Source organism: Eubalaena glacialis, chromosome 4, assembly GCF_028564815.1.
Source record: "Eubalaena glacialis isolate mEubGla1 chromosome 4, mEubGla1.1.hap2.+ XY, whole genome shotgun sequence".
Classification (NCBI taxonomy): domain Eukaryota; kingdom Metazoa; phylum Chordata; class Mammalia; order Artiodactyla; family Balaenidae; genus Eubalaena; species Eubalaena glacialis.
In genome coordinates, this window is record NC_083719.1 from 109,747,474 (window position 1) to 109,767,784 (window position 20,311).

General features: G+C 35.9%; 1 protein-coding gene across 4 annotated transcripts in view; it reads right to left on the minus strand.

Annotated features, from left to right (window-relative positions):
* RAPGEF6 (Rap guanine nucleotide exchange factor 6) overlaps window positions 1–20,311 on the minus strand; it is a 231,800-nt gene that overhangs the window by 95,208 nt on the left and 116,281 nt on the right. For all 4 annotated transcript variants that reach the window (XM_061189561.1, XM_061189562.1, XM_061189560.1 and 1 more), the window contains exon 7: window positions 5,992–6,123. In XM_061189561.1, the coding sequence (XP_061045544.1) occupies window positions 5,992–6,123 (132 nt within the window). The remainder of the gene's footprint in view (window positions 1–5,991; window positions 6,124–20,311) is intronic.

Here is a 20,311-nt window from a genome sequence, read left to right on the forward strand (position 1 = left end):
AAGGCAAGCCAGGTCTTTAAGGTAAAGGTAGATATGAGGACCACCAGGACTGGTAGTCACTATATGATGCTGCTGAGGATGCAGTTCCTAGGAAAAACGTTTCTTTAATAACTAGGTAAGATTTTTTTTAAATGTAGTATCCACAATGTCCAGCATACAATATAAAATTACTAGACAGATGAAGAAGCATGGAAATGTGACCCATAATCAGGAGATAAACCAATCAATCAATATAAAGAGATGCAGGAATGATGAAATTAGGAGACATGAATTTTTGACATTTATTATAAGCAGATTCAAAAGAAAGTACAAACATAATTAAGGGTAAAATGGGAAATACCAATAAAGAAATGTAAACTGTAAGAAGAGTAAACTTGAAGAAGGGCAATAAAAACTACCCAAACTGAAGAGAGGAAAAAAGCCAAAAAGAAAATTTAACAGAGCCTCAGAGACTCACATAATATCAAAGTTGTTAGAAAAAAGTAGGTCGAAAGATATGCCACATTCATTAAGGTAGGGTTCGAAAAAGATTGGAGCCCTGGCCTTTCAACTATTTTATCACAGCAGTTGGAATACAGCAGACCCTCAGAAAGATTATGAAAAATGGATTAAGCCCAGAAAAAAAAAAAGTATGTTGGTGAAAGGGCTAACAAGACAAGTATTAAACTTCTTGCATTTTTCTTTTCCCACAGTATGAATGTGTCTCTGTGTATATGTGTAAATATAATTTGGTGAGGCAGACAGTCTGAGGTGATTTTCTGTTGACTTGGCCTTCTCCAAATAAACCACCAGCGGATTTCCTTTTCCTGTTTGCATCTACATAAACATGAAGGTATGATGAGGGGAACTACAGGGTAGAATGAGAAGTTATACAAGCTTATAGAAGCCACATTCTCAAATTTAGAGCAAATATTAAGCCAGAATCTTAGACTTTCAGTGCTTATCTTTTCTGAATTCCCATTTTTAATATTTCATTCAACCTTTTTCATGGATCACTTAGTCCTTATGCTTCCTCTCTGTCTTTCGAGTCACGGCAAGAACCCTGTGAAATTAATCCTTCACAATAATGCTGTCCAGGCTGGCCCATTCCATTATCTCTACAACAGGGCAGGTGGTCAAAGTAATGCCTCCCTTGCTCTGGATCATCAATTAGTTAGTAGTGATCCTCTGCATTTTCCCTGGAAATATTGATTTCTACTTTCAAATGTAATGCAACTAAAAAAAATTCTAGATTGCTTCCTAAGTGCCAACACTGTGCTTAACTCAGCGTGAGATAACAAAAGGAAGAAACAAACTCTGCACACTACAAATTTACCATGATGACGAAAAAGATCAAGTTTGAAAGTAACCACACTAAAAAGCATACTGAAAAAAAGTGGTAAGAGCCACAGAAAAACTGCTGTAGGTTCTCACATGTGAGAGGCAATACAAAAATGTCATCCAGGTGGAGCTGCAGGAAGAACAGCATTACCAAAACAGGGCTAGGAAAAGACAAACACATTCAGGGAATAGCATATGTATTTGTCATGGACCAGAATCTAGAATGTGTTAAGTGGGAAACAGTGGAATATAAAACCAGATTTGCAGATTATGGTTAGAAATGAAAGGCTTGGAATTTGAATATAAATTTGAAATGAAAAGTGTAAATTAGATAATGGTGAAGCACTGAAGATTTTTAAAGGGAAGGAAAGTCATTCTTCTTGTAATGAAAGCAGAAGTTTAAAAAATGGAAATAGGCAAAGATAACTGAGACTTTGACTAGGAGACATGATATTCTTAACAGAAATGTTAAAGACAAGTGGAAGAAAACATGTAGCAGGACAAAGCTAGTTGAAGTATCAAAAGAACATCCTGGTGGAAACATGGCACCAGAGTTTTGGAGAGATTGGCAGTAGAGCTCTGAGTTAAGGAATCATGCTGCCATGAGGTGGGATTTTTAGGATCACATTTACTTCCTATATAGAAACCAAAAAAGATAGGTGGGGGATGAATGGGTACCTCAGGTTATTTAAAAATAAGTTAATGAAAAGACAAGTGCTTTAGGTTCAATAATTAACATTTTACATTTTACAATCCTCCAGCTCTTGGAAAAGGAATCCAGAAAGCAAACTCCTTATTTCTCTTAAGTATTCTTTGAAGATACATAAAATATTCTATCCAAGAACATTCTAACATCTTAATGCATACTCTTAGCTAAATTTTAAGCTAATCTGATTAGAAACATATTCATACTGAAACAATTACTTGCATTTTTTCTAAACTGTGATAAATGCTTTATTTTGAACTTTGAGATCCAAGAACTTTTACTTTTAAACCAGAACACATGAAAGCTCTCAAGAAGGAAATACATAGGAGCATAGTCATACATTTGGCCACATAAAATGGTACTGTAAACGATATTCCTGTTACAAACTGCTGTTAGGATGTCTCTCTTCTCTTTCCCCTCCAATCCTCCAAATTAAAAATACAGTTCACCCTTGAAAACCATTGGTGTTAGTGATACCAACCCCCTTCCCCCCCACAGTTGAAAATCCACATATAACTTTATAGTCAGCCCTCTGTACGTGCGGTTCTGTACGTGTAGTACTGTAGTATGTATTTATTGGGGAAAAAATCCACATATAAGTGGACCCGTTCAGTTCAAACCTATTTTGTTCAAGGGTTAAATGTACTCGCATATTTTGTAAGGCTCTGCTTATACTATTATAGGCCATGACTGGGTTAGGTATTCACTTTTAAAACCTCTCAAATGTTGAAATTTGGATAACCAGGAAAACTACTTCAAATGTTGCTGGCCAAGGTATATACACTGGCAACGTACATCTGTAGCTAAAAGGTGCCTTGAAGGATGTTTGGTCCTGTCCAAAATGTCCATGAGCATATTTGGTCCATGCCAAATGGTCTGGGACAAGATCAAACACCAATGACCTTTTGGTGTGGACCAAATGTCTGTTAACCAAAGAGTATATTCACAGCTTTCACTAGTACTAAAAGGAGGCCTGAGGTTAAGGGAGAGACTGAAGGTCCAGTATTGATATTTAACTCTAAGCTCTCTTCTTCTCTTTCCTTTAGTCCTGAGGACCCAACTGGATACACACACACAATTTAGCTGGTATTATTTACCTTATCCATAGTTTTTGTTTTTTTAATTTTTTAAATTGTAGGTGTAGAAATTCTACATTATAGGAGATATAGTTTATCAGTCTATTATTATTCTGTTCATATTCCTTTTACCTTCTAGTAATAATTCCTTTAATCCTTTCCCACAATTTTATTCAACTTTTATTTTTAACTATACACTCTATTTATGTCCTCTTTAAAATTTTTTAAATGTAGAAATAATAATGTCCATTGAGAAAAACATAAGACAATCTGAAGGAACATAATAAAAACTACCCACAAGCCTACCATCAGCAGAAAAACTGTTACTATTTGGTAACACATGTCTTGAATTCATATATACATTCCATGTATATAGTATAAGACAAATACGTATGTATTTATTTACTTTAAGATTCTGATTTCTTTTCCTTCTGCTTTTATCTTTGTATGTTTGTTTTGTTTTAACCTTTATGCTGTTTACATCCTTTGGCTAGTGTCCTAGGCTTAACCAAAGTCTGAGTTTGGGGACTTTTACCTTCTTTGGCTGCACTTAAAAGAGTTTATCTTACATTTTTGCATATTTGACTTTAGTATTATAATAGTTTTCTCCTTTAAATTTCTGAATTTCTGTTTTGGTTCTTGAATTTCATTGTTTTTGCTCATCTGTTTACTCTCCCTAAATTCATTAAAACTTATTTTATCTTGTTGGTTAGCTGACACATTTCACAGCATCATCTTTTAACTATATGTTTTCATTTATGTGACCTTCTGGAAAACGTAAAACCAAAAGGGCAGAAAACAGATCGGTGGCTGCCAGCAGCTGGGGATAAGGAGAAGGAACTGACTGAAAAGGAGCATACAAACTCCTTTTTGAGGTGATAGAAATATTCTATGTCTTCATGTAAGCTATACTAAAGAGGGTAAATTTTATTATTTGTAAATTACATCTCAGCATCAAACATATACATACAAACACACAAACACAATGACATAGAAAGCAGAACTGATATGACTTAGCAGTGAATTATGATGATCAGGGGAGGAGGGCCAATGGTAACCTTCAGGTTTCTGGGGGTATGAAAAGGTATCTTGTTTATTTTGTAATGAAGGGACTTTTTTGATGTGCAGGAAAGCTGGCAAGGATACCTGTCCACATGTTATGCTATGTTAAAATGAATCTCTTAAAAGGTAGAATGAACTGTGGAAAGTGTTACTGAGGAAGGAAAACATACAAAAGGTTGGAGCAGGGCAGCCACATACATGGTCATGGTCCTACAGGAGAAGACCTCCAACCATACCAGCAGGTAGGCTCGAGCCCCAGCTTCAGGTGGGTCATCCAGTAGGTGAACATCCTGTGGATGCTAATATAAAAGCAATTCTTCAGAAGCTCCTCCAGGATCTTGCCAAAGATACAGGACCCCACTGTGTACAGCCCATCTATTAGTTCAGTGTAAAGCACGGCCTTTCCAAGTGACCTTGAACCTCAATCTCTGCACTATCCTCTTGTCCCTTTTCTTACAACCATCGGGGGCTCTGCTCCTTGCTCCAAAAAGGTGATCACATCTGGCTTAGAGATGGATATACTAGTGAGTTCAGGTACCTATAGTTCATCAACATCACATCTCTGCTTTATGGTCTCTCTGTGCAAGGTCCAGACATTCCCACTTATCTTGAGAAAAATCTAAAGCCACATCCCTGAACTTCATTAATCCAGGGTCAATCTTCCTTAGTGTTCTTCCCTAGGAAAAACACAAGAGTCCAGAGAAGCACAGCTGTACTTTGACTTTTAGGTATGCAACAACTCAAACTTAATCCACAAGATACTTCTTTTGGGGAGGGGTAGAATGCATGAAGCCCAACAACTCCATGAACACAGTAAGTGGCCCCAGAACCACTGCACTGTTTTTAACTTTACTTTTTAAAAATTCCCTGTTCTATCTACTATAAAATGGTGAAGAGGGAGAATTCCTGTTCTCTCTACTATAAAATGCCAAACAGGGGGATTTAGATGGCATGTCCACAGCAACAATCTTGGTAGAAAAAAGCCTCACATAAACCAAAAATGGAGGCTTTTTTCCATTTTGCACCTGCCTGCAAACTTCCCTTAACAGAAGAATGCTGATTTTCATAAAACAGCTAAATCCGTGCAACTCAACAGAACCACAGTCTAAACTGTTTTCCTCAGACAACAATGATTCTATTTCAACAAATCAGTACTCTATGGTAGCCACTAGCCGCATGTGGTACTTGAAATGTGTCTTGTCTGAATTGAGATGTGCCATAAGTTAATATTAAACTTTGCCTTTTGAAGACTAAGTATGAAAAAATAACTCATTCATAATTTTTAAACACTGATTACATGTTGAAATAATATTTGAATATACTGTGCTAAATAAAATATATTATTAAAATTAATTTTACCTGTTTCCTTTTAATTTTTAAGTGTGGCCACTGGAAAATTTAAGTCTTTACAATACAAAGGCAAGTCTAATCTTCTTCATGACTTTACTTATAGAAGACTTAACTAATCAACTATTGAATATAATAAAAATTGCCTTTTTATAAATTTAAGTTCAGTTGTTTCAAGAAACATTTTCTAATGCAAGCAAATATTATATATTAATATAGATTCACTTGGATAAAAGAAATTAAAAAGAACACTATATTCATGCACTGCTGGACCATATTTAATCACTCTCAAAAGACAGATCACCTCTTTCATTAGGCTTGTAAATTTGACGCAGTAAACAAAGCATATTTTCTCAAAGACCTTATGTCTGAATTTCACACCCTAGTTAAAAGATACATGAACACCTAAGGCACAAGCACAAGGTATTCGGCAGAATAAAAAAAGCCATATGCACAGCAAACAAACTCCTAACGTATTACCTGATAGATATCTGATAAACTGCTGCTCCCAGAGTCACTGGCAATGCTACAACCAGACTGACTAGAAGACACATGAGTCACCTGTGGATGAGGGTTGTCTGCAATGTGCATCTTGGTAAGATCGGCTGGAAGCTGAAAAAGAAAAATAATTTAAGATAATCTAAATATCAAGCATTACCTCTAAAGAGTTCTTGACACACTGTAACTTCTGCAACAACATTTTGTTTTATGTACATTTCTGTGCAACCTAATTTCTAATCTAAATTCTCCATTCTTGGGAAAAATCTTAGAAAGTGATAAGAACCAAATCAGCATTCTGACTGTTAGGCAAGCCTACAGTGGAAGCCCACTTAGCAGTTTTCAAAAGACATTACCATGAGTAATGGTATTTCAGAGGAAAAAACTGGCCTTTCCTCAAATAAAAATATCAGCTGTTGCTACCGTAAAAGGTAGGAATGCTCCCTCCCTCCCTCCCTCCCTCCCTCCCTCTCTCTCTCTCTCTCACACACACACACCTCACTAACACAAAATGGCTGCTAATTCCAGAACAAAACAGCAAAATCTTGGATTAAAGTACAGCATCTGGCACCAAGACTTAAGAAAAGTAACAGCTGACTGCATTCAACATTCCAAAAATTTAGTAAGCCTCTTTTCATTTAATATTGTATTAGCTTATAGTTGGCCCCTAAAAAATTTGTTAGTAATCATAATTATTTAATGAATGTCTATGGTAGGTATAGGGATACAAGAGATACAGAAGGAAATGATTCCACCACCTCATCTTTAATATGGTCAGCGATACAAGTTGTACAATATAATTTACACCATAAAACTTTAAAAAATTTTACAAAATAAATGCTACAGGAGTTGAGACAAGATACAAACCATTGTGCTCCAAAGCGGTGAGAGAAAATTTTACAAAGGCAATATGATGATGTATTTTCCAAATAATTTCTCTGCAACCAACTATTCAGGACTACTGAGAGAAATCTATTTACTTTTTAGAGCAGGGTTTCTCATTACTTTATTACAGGAAAATGTTATAGAAACACATACATAACAGTGGAAACTAAATATACTCTAAAGGAGAAAACGTCCAAGCCTGAATTATATTATCTCAAGAGGAAGTCATGGTAATTATAAAAATTTACACGAAAAAAACTATATCACAAACTTCCCCTGCTGGAATAGGTAATTCAGATGAATCCTGTAACTCAGATATACAGAAAAACAGTAACACACACAATCTGATCCTTGAAGGTGCTTTTCTCTTAAGAGTATTTTCTGATTCCTAAAAAGGAGGCAAACAGGTTGAGAAGCACTTCTGATAGCCCCTGGTTAGAGAGACAAAAGTTATATTCCAAGGCCTAGCATGGAAGGGCCATGCTTTGGATTTGGACCCTGGAAAGTACATTATACCCTAGTAAATAAGTGTGATCCAAAAGTAAACTGATGCTCATTTTAGAATCATCTCAATCCCTGATTGTGGATTAAAGTTATACAGGATTACTAATGCTTCCAGTCAGCTACTGAAAGCAAACACAAAACTTCACCACAGAAAAAAAACAAATCATCCTAGGCCTCAAAATACTAAAGAAAAATTTCATACACAATATCCATTGCTCAAATAAAACCAAGCACATTAGGAGACAAGATGGCATTCATGAAAACTAAGGGAAATAATAAACTCTAGAAACCAGTGAAGAAAAACTTCCAAAAAATGGAGTTATCAGATACAGATTCTAAAATAACTGTATTTAATACATACCAGCGGTTGGAAAACATTTTCCTCAGAGGACCAAAGAGTATACACTTTAGGCTTTTGCAGGCCACATACAATCTCTGTGGTATTACTTTTTTTTTCTTTGAAACTTTTTTTAAACAACCTTTTAAAAATGTAAAAATCATTCTTAGCTCAGAGGTCATACAGCTCACTGGCCATATTTGGTCCAGTTTATCGATCATGACATACACAGAGAAAGACAACACTAAGAATTTTAGCAAAAAAACAAGATAGAAAGCCCAGAGATAAACTCATGCTCATATGGTCACCTCATCTTTGATAAAGGAGGCAAGAATATACAATGGAGAAAAGACAGCCTCTTCAATAAGTGGTGCTGGGAACACTGGACAGCTACATGTAAAAGAATGAAGTTAGAACACTCCCTAACACCATACACAAAAATAAACTCAAAATGGATTAAAGACCTAAATGTAAGGCCAGACACTATACAACTCTTAGAGGAAAAAACATAGGAAGAACACTCTTTGACATAAATAACAGCAAGATCTTTTTTGACCCACTTCCTACAGAAATGGAAATAAAAGCAAAATAAACAAATGGGACCTAATGAAACTTAAAAGCTTTTGCACAGCAAAGGAAACCATAAACAAGACCAAAAGACAACCCTCAGAATGGGAGAAAATATTTGCAAGCAAAACAACTGACAAAGGATTAATCTCCAAAATATACAAGCGGCTCATGCAGCTCAATATAAAAAAAAACAAACAACCCAACCCAAAAATGGGCAGAAGATCTAAATAGACATTTCTCCAAAGAAGATATACAGATTGCCAACAAACACATGAAAGAATGCTCAACATCACTAATCATTAGAGAAATGTACATCAAAACTACAATGAGGTATCACCTCACACCAGTCAGAATGGCTATCATCAAAAAATCTACAAACAATAAATGCTGCAGAGGGTGTGGAGAAAAGGGAACCCTCCTGCACTGTTGGTGGGAATGTAAATTGATACAGTCACTATGGAGAACAGTATGGAGGGTTCCTTAAAAAACTAAAAATAGAACTACCTTATGACCCAGCAATCCCACTATTGGGCATATACCCTGAGAAAACCATAATTCAAAAAGAGTCATGTACCACAATGTTCACTGCAGCTCTATTTACAATAGCCAGGACATGGAAGCAACCTAAGTGTCCATCAACAGATGAATGGATAAAGAAGATGTGGCACATATATACAATGGAATATTACTCAGCCATAAAAAGAAACGAAATTGAGTTATTTGTAGTGAGGTGGATGGACCTAGAGTCTGTCATATAGAGTGAAGTAAGTCAGAAAGAGAAAAACAAATACCGTATGCTAACACATATATATGGAATTTTTTTAAAAAAAGGAAATGGTTCTGAAGAACCTAGGGGCAGGACAGGAATAAAGATGCAGACGTAGAGAATGGACTTGAGGACATGGGGAGGGGGAAGGGTATGCTGGGACGAAGTGAGAGAGTGGCATGGACACATATACACTACCAACTGTAAAACAGATAGTTAGTGGGAAGCAGCTGCATAGCACAGGGAGATCAGCTAGGTGCTTTGTGACCACCTAGAGGGGTGGGATAGGGAGGGTGGGAGGGAGATGCAACAGGGAGGAGATATAGGGATATATGTATATGTATAGTTGATTCACTTCGTTATAAAGCAGAAACTAACACACCATTGTAAAGCAGTTATACTCCAATAAAGGTGTTAAAAATAAATAAATAAAAATTTTAAAAAATAGAAAGTCAACAGATGGATTCAGTAACAAATTTGACAGAGCTAAGAAAAAACAGAAAAATAAACATTGGTCTGAAAAAATATCTAGAATGAAGCATGGAGAGTAAAAAGAATGAAGCTAGGAGAGAAGGGCCAAGAGCCAAAGGATATACAGTGAGAAGGTAACATCTGAATAACCGGAGTCATAGAAACAGAAGAGTACTTAAGGCATAGAAATGATGGCTAAGCATTTTTCAAAGTTAACAAAAAATACAAAGTCACAGACCAAGTAGCTTTAAGAATTACCAGCAAGATAAATAAAAGCCAACCCATACCTATGCACACCAGGGTAGAAGTGTTGGAGAAAGAAACAAAGAGAAAATCTTAAGAGCAGTCTGGAAAAAAAGAGATTGCTTTGACAAGAGCAAAATTAAACTGATGGCTGACTTCTCAACCTGGAAGCCAGAAGACAATGGAGTGTTATCTCTAAGAGCTAGAATTCTACACCCAGTAAAAACAGTCCTCAAAATGGGCAAAACAGTCATTTTCAGAGAAACAAAAATGAAGAGAAATACTCCCATGGCAGATCTACAGTGAAGAAAATCCACTGGGAGACAGAAAATGATTTCATTTCCAAATGAAAGCTTCTAGATGAAGGAAAGAAGGAAAACCAATGAAAATCAGAAATATGTAAGTAAATCAACATGAATATTGACTATATAAAATAGTAACACAAACCAAAAGAAAGCTTATGTAGTTATATTAATGTCAGATGAAGTAGACTTTGAGGTAAAAGCATTAATAGACGCAAAAGGGGACATTTCATAATGATAAAAAGTTCAACACTAAATAGATTTGCACCTAGTAACACAGCCTCAAACTGTATTAGGTAAAAAAATGACAACAATAAAAGAAGAACTAGATGAATCTACAATTATGCCACGAAACTTTTACCACCCATCTCTCAGGGACAGAATAAGCAAATAAAAAAAAGTAAAGATACAGAAGATATGAACATAATTAACAAATATAACCTGAAGTGTATATATCAACACACAGAACACTGCAATCAACAACTAGAGAATACATTCTTGGGCTTCTCTTGTGGCACAGTGGTTGAGAATCCGCCTGCCAATGCAGGGGACATGGGTTCAATCCCTGGTCCGGGAAGATCCCACATGCCGTGGAGCAACTAAGTCCGTGCGTCACAACTACTGAGCCTGTGCTCTAGGTCCCGTGAGCCACAACTACCGAGTCCGCACGCCTAGAGCCCGTGCTCCACAACGAGAAGCCACCGCATGAGAAGCACGTGCAGTGCAACAAAGAGTAGCCCCCGCTCGCCAAAACTAGAGAAAGCCCATGCGCAGCAACGAAGACCCAATACAGCCAAAAATAAATAAATAAAATAAATAAATTTATTTTAAAAAAAACTATAGAATACATTATTTTAGGGTATATACATAAACATTTATAAACACTGATAGTAAGGCAGGTCTCGACAAAATTCAAAAGGTTAAAATTACACAGTGAATATCCTATGATTACAGTGCAAATAAGGTAGAAATAAGTAATAAAAAGATAACTAGAAAACTATTATGTATTTGGGAAATTATAAAAGAAACCTCTAAATAGCCCACAGGTCAATGAAGTCACACTGGAAATTAGAAAATATTTAAACAGAATAAAAATTAAAATGCTATATATCAAAACCTGTGGAATAAGCTAAAGCCATGCTTAGAGGCCATTTTATAGCTCTATTATGAGTACTAAAAAAGGAAGCAGAAAATCAAAGAGCTACCAATAACTGGTTTCCATAATACAGAAGATAGAGGAGTATGTTCCAGCTCAAAGATGTTCCTCTTACAGCGTCTACTGTTTAGATACAAAGAAAAAAATCTCATCTAGTAATGAAATAGGTGTTGGGATGAGGAAGATATTTTATATTCCAAGATTCCTACAGAGGTAAGACCAAGGAAAAGGAGGTCAACCATAAAAGTAACACAGTGAACCAAAGGCACAAGAGCATATCTATAAACTGGCTTGGTAATGATACTTACAACGTACTGAGTAATCGTCATCCTTACTAGAGCCTAAATGGCAAGCGTTATTATTATCATCCCTACCTTACTGATGAGGAACTGAGGCAATTAGACTAAGCAACTTGCCCTACATCTCACACTCACGTAAGCAGTGGAGTTGAAATGCAAACCCAGGTTCACCTGATTTCAGTACTCTCTGCTATACTCTACTTTATGCCAGGAACTCTGCTAGCAAAGATGAAAACAGATGGGTCCTACCATCAAGGAGCTCAGTCTAATAGTGGAGAGAACACAAAGAGTTATAAGCATATAGATCTGCTTCCTAAGTCATGAAGAAAACTTAGATCTTCATATAGGAATCCCCTCAACCTAGCTATCTGATGGGAATAATGATGATGATAATTGAAACTAACGTCTGAGTGCTCACTATATTTACCAAATAGGTATACTACAGCAAATATATCCTTCTACATGCTTTTTATATGGATTATCTAATTTGAGTAAGGGCTACTGCAAATTCAAGAATAGTGAGTAAAATAAGAATGATAAAAGTAATGAACGCTGTAGTAGGACTAATGCTTATTAGGGCTAGGGTTGCTCCTCCAATTAAATGAATTAATAGGTAGATGTTATTATTTTACCCGATTTATAGATTAGGAAACCAACACCCAGAGAAGTTATAAAGGTTGCCCATGGTCACATAGCTAGGAAGCAGGGGTATTGAAATCTAAAACCTAGGCTGCCTGACTATAAATCTGTTGTTCTTTCCTACGAAGTTGTTTCCTGATATTAAGTTGGGAGTTTGTAACACCCAGTACTTACTATTTTCTTTAAAACAAAGAAAACATAAAGGAAAAGATTTCCTTCCAATAGGAATTCTTGATTTCTTAAAACTTCTCCACTGTCTTTCAGCTCATCTGCCCTTTTTCCTTTCCTGACCCCAGCCAGGATTTAATAGCTGACTTTTCATCAGCAACCTCAATTCACTTACCCCATCATCTTCCAGCCTACCAGGTCTGGCAAAATTTCCTATTTTCCGAACCCATTTCCTATACCTGAACTTCTGAGCTCTGTTGGAGTTCACCTATCCATGAAAACTAGTGTCAAAGTTTTATTTGGAGGCTGGGAAGGCTAATGGCTTAAATACAGACACAGATTATGAAAGTACATAGTTTCTTGAAGACTATGTATACATGTAAAGGGAAAGAGATGTATTAAGAAGAGGAAGAATGTAATAAAAAATGTTAAGCTAGGTATTTTGAAATTGATTCCTGCAATAGAGAACTACTGTAGGTTTCTGGGAAGGGCAGTGACATAAGATCAACACTGTATGTCTCACACAGGCTTAACCCAGCAAAGTGTGGATTTCGCCGACTCGAAGTACCCTATAGGTCCAGGCAACTCTTTGGGGCAACTGTTTCACATGCAGAGACTCAGATATCCAGGCTGCTTTGGTCTCTTGGCTCTGCCATCTTAACATGGGGCCACTTAAGTAATAGCAGCAGGAGAAAAAAATGGCTGGAAGAGATTGCTAAACATTGCCAGCAATCACAGAAATAAAAATTAATACAAATAACTTTTTTCCCCATCAGACTGGCAAAAAGAAAATTTCATAATACAAATATGGGCAAGGCAATGGAGGAAAACAATACTTTTATAAATTGCTAAAGGGAGTTATGAATTGATACAGCTACTCTGGACAGTGATTTGGGGAGTAGCCACTCTGAGGGAGCAAATGTAAGATTTATTACATTTAAAATATATAAACCTTATGACTCAACAACTCCTCTTTGGGTACCTACCCTAAAGAAGCATACAGGTGTATAAGGGGGAATGTACAGGGACATTCATTATAATGTTTGTAATAGTTTAAAAGATAAACAAGTATCGCAGGGAGAATAGCTAAATTGTTATATAGCTCATTATGGAATACAATGCAACAGTTCAAGGTATAAAACAGATCTGTATGTTCAAACCTGGATAGTTCTCTCAGATTTACTAATTGAAAAACCAAGTTTCGTGATAAATGTGAAAGATGTGACTCATTTTTTAAAAAAACATAAAAATAATACCACGTATTTTCTGGGTATATATTTATCTAGGTTTGGGGGAAAAAACTTGGAGGAACATACACTAGATAACCAACAGTAGCACTCTATAGTGAAGGTGAAAGATCGGGGCTGGTGGTCCAAACGGAATTTTAGCTTTATTTGCAATATCTAGCTGAGATGTTATACTTCCATATCGAGAAAGAATTCCCCTATTACTTCTAAAAATAAACTATTTGAAAAATTTCAGAACTGAAAACAAATATATACACATGTATGTGAGGGCAATTTTCTTCCTTCCCATTTAAAAGTGTCCACAAACACTGGAATGTGCTGAAATTCTGTACCCCTTAGCAACTAGGGGTTGCTATACACACAGTATACATTCTGACTTTTTATAATGTTGAAAATATTAAGATCCAAAGATGAGTTTTATTAGAATGCCTTGTGAGAACATGACAAATACTGATACACTTGATTTAAACTAGAACCAACAATGAACATTTACCTTATAAGCATTGGAAACAGAGTAGAAAGTGATATAAAATTAGATTAACAACAAAAACTCCCAACATAAGGAAGCTGAGAAATGAATGGGAAGTGAAAAAGGAGTGCGTTTTCACTTCACTCCTTTGAATGCAGCACTCACACTCTTTATATTCCCATTGTATATTATATATATATAAACATAAATATATTGTTATGTAATTTATATTTCACTTTTACTACCTAATGAAAGCCTACCATAGTGATGCCTACCCCACATACAACACCTGCTCATTAAGAACAACTGAGTGGGGGACTTCCCTGGTGGCGCAGTGGTTAAGAATCCGCCTGCCAATGCAGGGGACACGGGTTCCAGCCCTGGTCCGGGAAGATCCCACATGCTGTGGAGCAACTAAGCCCACACGCCACAACTACTAAGCCTGAGCTCTAGAGCCCGCTAGCCACATCTACTGAGCCTGTGTGCCACAACTACTGAAGCCCGTGAGCCTAGATCCTGTGCTCCGCAACAAGAGAAGCCATCGCAATGAGAAGCCCGCACACCGCAACGAAGAGTAGCCCTGCTCGCCGCAACTAGAGAAAGCCCATGCACAGCAACAAAGACCCAACGCAGCCAAAAATAAATAAAATAAATTTATTCAAAAAAAAGAGAAAAACTGAGTGAATATTTGACTTCTGAACACTGTCACTGTTGCTCAGAGGGTTTCCATGGATATCTGAACAGATGAAGTCTTAGCACAGACACATTCAGTATTTCAGGGTGAGTAGCATTTCCTAAACTGTATATGCCAGAATACTGTTTCAGAAGACAAAACTCGTGGATATATTGGGGTGGGGGGGGTGGTTGATGGCTGAATAAATTAGCAAATAATGCTATACCATATGCCCCCTTAACTCTTTACAACAAGCATAAGCATATTTATGGAGGGTCCAAGAAGTCCCACAAAAAAGAAATCTGTTTCACCCAGCATATTCAAAACTTCTTTTCCTCCAATATTCCTATTAACATCCTGTCAATGCAAGAAATAATGCTTTGGGACAATCCCATCCATCTATCCAAGAAACATTTATAGGACAATTAGTTTGGGGGGGAGCAGTGGCAGAGATCTCCTTCAACCTAAATTGGCATGAATGCAGGCATGTATAGCATAAGTGTAATATTACACAAATGTTCAAGATTCTAATTCATATTTAAAAACTTAGTCTTCAAGAATAACCTGCCAAAACTAAGAATGATAGTAGGGAAATGTACCCTTTAATAAGTTTGCTATCTGAAACTTTTTGCCCCTTATAATTCATACCCAAGCATTATTTCATTTAAATGAAGGTTATTCAAAGGGCTCTAAAGTATGAAATAATATCTATTATTAACCCTAAAAATAATGTTTAAAAACTACACAATTCCCCAACAGAACAGCATTCCTCAAAGTTCACTATTAAATTCCAAACTGCATTGTTAGAACTTTCTTTTTAAAGCGTAGCTACCTGATACAGAGGAACTGTGCCTATCCAGAAGTCACTTATCCATTAACCTTAAAACTATCAAAGAATAAAGATGATTCTTGGGCACATTACAAAGTCTGTAAGTTCCTGTATGCTACTCACAGTAAGACATTTCATAAACACATACTCATTAACTATATATATAAATAAATTTCTAACAAGCTTGGTGGTCTAATTTCCCAGTTACTTAATAAAGAGCACTTACTGTATACCTGGTGCTAGTCATAATAGTGATAGATATCATGGGTTTTGGGAGATTTTAAAAAACAATTAAATAATTCAAAAAGATACATGTACCACAATGTTCACTGCAGCACTACTTACAGTAACCAGGACATGGAAGCAACCTAAATGTCTATCAACAGATGAATGGATAAAGAAGATGTGGCACATATATACAATGGAATATTACTCAGCCAGAAAAAGAAACGAAACTGAGTTATTTGTAGTGAGGTGGATGGACCTAGAGTCTGTCATACAGAGTGAAGTAAGTCAGAAAGAGAAAAACAAATACCGTATGCTAACGCACATATATGGAATCTAAGAAACCGTACTCATGAACCTAGTGGCAGGGCAGGAATAAAGACGCAGACGTAGAGAATGGACTCGAGGACGCGGTGGGGTAAGGGGAAGCTGGGACGAAGTGAGAGTGTAGCAGTGACATATGTACACTACCAAATGTAAAACGGATGGCTAGTGGGAAGCTGCTGCATAGCACAGGGAGATCAGCATGATGCTTTGTGAAGACCTAGAGGGGTGGGATAGGGAGGGTGGGAGGGATGCTCAAGAGGGAGGGGATATGGGGATATATGTATACATATAGCTGATTCACTTTGTTGTACAGCAGAAACTAACACCACATTTTAAAGCAATTATACTCCAATAAAGATATAAAAAAAATTAGAATAAGTAACAAATAAAATAACAAATGCAACTTAGAGAGAAAGATCTCATTCTCACTAGGGGTAGAGAGCAGACCAAATGTACTGAAGACTCCTGACAAAGACCCAGAATCACAATGTCCAATGTGGTAGCCCTAAGTCACACATGGCTACTGAGCACTTGAAGTGTGGCTAGTCAAATTGAGGCATACTGTAAGTATACAATGCAAATTGGAATTCAGTAAAAACAAACAAAAAAAGGAAGTATCTCACTAATAATTACTCTATTTTTATTACATATTTTAAAAACTCTACTGGATATATTATTACATTAATTTCACCTTATAAAGTTTTTTAAAAAAATAAAGCTACCAGAAGGTTTAAAATTACATATGTAATTCACATTGTATTTCTGTTGAACAATATTCGGCCAGAGACTTGAATGAGCATGATGCGTTCAGGAAACAGTAAGCAAACCAGTGTAGCTCAGGTAGAGATGTAAACTATAGGAAGACACAAGAGATGAAGGGCCAGACATAGCATTTTGGGATGCTTAGATTCCCTGTCTTAGAAAAGACCTACTAAAGAGTTTTAAGCAAGAAAATGACTATAAGAAATATACCTTTAGAACATATTACTCTGGAAGCATAGAAGATGAAATGCAAGAAAATCATACATATGGGAGACAGGAAACATTCGTCAAGGCACAAGAAGATGGAGGCCTTATGAAATTAAAAGCAAGCCACCAGAATTATAAAGTACTTTCTAGGGCTAGACAGAGTGACATCAAAGAAGTGTCAGCTGACAGTGAGAGAGAGGGTTAAAAATAGATCCTAAGGCTCCCAAAGCAGTCTGGAGCCTGTTTAATGGAAATAGTCTAAATTTCCCAAAAGCCCTAAAGGAAACAGCTATAACTAATCATAGCAGCCTTGCATATATACAGCAGCACTGTGCCTGAGGCATGTGAAATTGCATTCCTAACTCATTATTTTTACTGAAAGATGAGGATGGGGCGGGGGGGAGCACTGTTAAATCACTCAATAAATATTAGAGTTTTTTTTTAAACTCTAAGACACATATTTCTCCCCACTTTTTAACATTTTTAAAACCACAGAGCAGTGTTCAATCAATATTTGCACTTAACAGTGGGTTTGTTAAAAGTGCAAATAGAATTCTTGAGAAAATAGGAAATCAGTTTAAGAGTGCCTGACAAGTTTGAGGACACACAAGGAAACCAGAGTAGTTGGAGTAGTGTAACAAGGAGGAGTATAGGGGAAGATGAGGGGAAGAGAGATCACATACTGTCTGGCAAGTCATGGTTGACTTTTACTCTGAAGAAAGAATGTCAATAAGGAGGAAGTGATCAACTGTGTCAAATGTTGCAGATAGGTAAAGCTAGGGAAGGGTCAAGAAATAACCTATAGATTTAGCTGTGTATAAAAGTGAGAATGGAAGCACTTCCTAGACCAGTGACTGTAGGAGCTACCTAAGGAAGATGGAAGCCACAGTAGTAATGCCTCCTCCATCTAGTAGACCGTCACTTGGGGCAAGCAACTGTAACTGACCAGACGATGAGCTCTCAAATAAGAATCAATCAAGAAAAGTCAAACCCCTGAAAGAAAACAACAAAAAAACTCAACTAAGAAAAATTTGAACTTGAAGAAAGAGCTGATAAGACAATCAGGAAAAAAGAATAGCATCCACAAAATGAAAACAAGTTATTAAACAAGGGTGGTTGTAAAAAAGCATCACTTAAGAGATTTCAGAAATCAATAACATAATAATTAAATTTAGAAATTTAAAAGGTAAATAGCAGGACAGAAATTAGTCACAAGTGGAGAATTAGTTAATGAGCTAGAATATCAAACTGGGAATGCAAAGAGTGAGAATAAAGTACAAAACAAATGTTGAGAGACATTATGGATAGATCTAGAGTTCCAACATATGGAGTGACAAGAGAAAAAAAGAGTTGCAGTTTTCAAAAAATAATAAATTTCCCACAACTGAAGACAAACGGGAATCTTCAGCTTGAGAAAGACTTTCAAGTGCCAAAAAGGGGAAAGAAAACAAAACAAAAAATTAGATAATCCATGGTAAAACTTTATGGTATCAAGGATAAAAAATAAAACAAAACAAAGCAAATAATGCTAAAGGGAAAAAGACTTTAGATTTATTATTTTATATACAAATAAGCAAATATTTGAAGGGTAAATATAAAGGAAAGCATTTTGAACATTTTTGCTAGAACTATTTATTTGATCAAGAAAATAAATCAACTCAGAAGTACTGAATCTGAGTAGCAGAATGGGCAAAATACATGAATTAATAAAAATGAGTAAAATGTATTAGAAAACCCAAAGTAGCAAGTATGAAAACTTAACCACAAGTTTAATGTGTTTAATCACAATCCAGTTAATATTCCATCAATAATAACATAAGAGTTGGGGCGGGTGGGGGGGGGGGCGATAGGAGAAATGTACTCTATCATAAACACTTAATTTACATAGTAAAGTACCTATCACGAAATCCTGTTCAGATAATATTTGGTGTCATTTAATGAAACCTTACAATCTAATCTTTAAAATCCTCTTTGCCTCTTCTATACTTTTTAAATCTTACATTGAAAGTTGGTTACCAGTACCCCAAAAGGCTATTTTTTGTAGGTATTCTGAAGAATAACCCCTATATCTCATTCTTTTGTTTGAATCTTTTTCACCTGGTCTCATCCATTTCCCTTCTGTGTCATTTTAAACCTCAGTGCCAAGCCTCAGCAATGCATGGGCCCCACAGGTGGCATATGCACTAAAGAGACCATCCATGCCTTACCAGATAATAGTACAAATGAACTGTGTACCTAGGCATCTTTCCATCTCTTTACATTTCAATCAGCTCTTTGCCAAATGGACAGTGAATTTAAATGTCCTTCCAGAAGCTGCCTTTAAGAGAGATATCCAACGAGCTATCTTTCAGATAAAACATTACACCATGATGCTACCATAGTATTTCTTCCTTAGTCACCATCAATAGGACAACCTTTAAACAAAGACATGATTTCAGATCATCCTAAGAGATGCTTCTATTGTGCCTGTCTCTAATTCAACAGAACCATAAAGCAATCTTAACAGTCATTGTTACAATTAAAGTGTTTACTAAAACACTTAGAGACCTACTATGAACAATATAATTTATTAAATTACACTGTATACTTTCCTAAAACCTAGCAAATCCTGCTGTGTAGCATTTTACTTTTTTGTGAGTTAATATGTTTGCTTTAAAATGACAAGTATAATATATGATCTTAAACAATCCCAAGCTACTAATGGTTCACTTACTACTATTTTGAAAATAATTAAGATCATTATTAAAATATTTTCATGTAATTACTTTTCATAATGAGTATTCTTCATATTATTTGACTGCTTAAGAATTCTTACCCAGTCTTCGTAAAATAATACAATTCAACAATTTGATAGTACCATATCCGTGAAAAATGTTGTATAACACAGACTATAAATTAGACTAACATAGCCAAATACATCAACCCTTTAAGGAAATGAGGAAATACAATACATTCAAGTTAGAGTATGATCACAGAGAAGTACAGAAATAGGCATAAACAAATGATGATTCAGTCTGAAAACAGTATACTTCAAATGCATTGCATTTTAAGTCTACAGATTAATTAAGAAAGTATTTTTCAAATCCTCTTAGAGGTATATTAGAATATTTTAGAGATTCCTTTAAGTTGAAAAACAAAATGGCCATGAGAATGAGTTTAGACTGCTTTGTAGTTCTTATTTTTTTAAAGTTTGGAAAATATAATAGTACAATACAGCTCATTT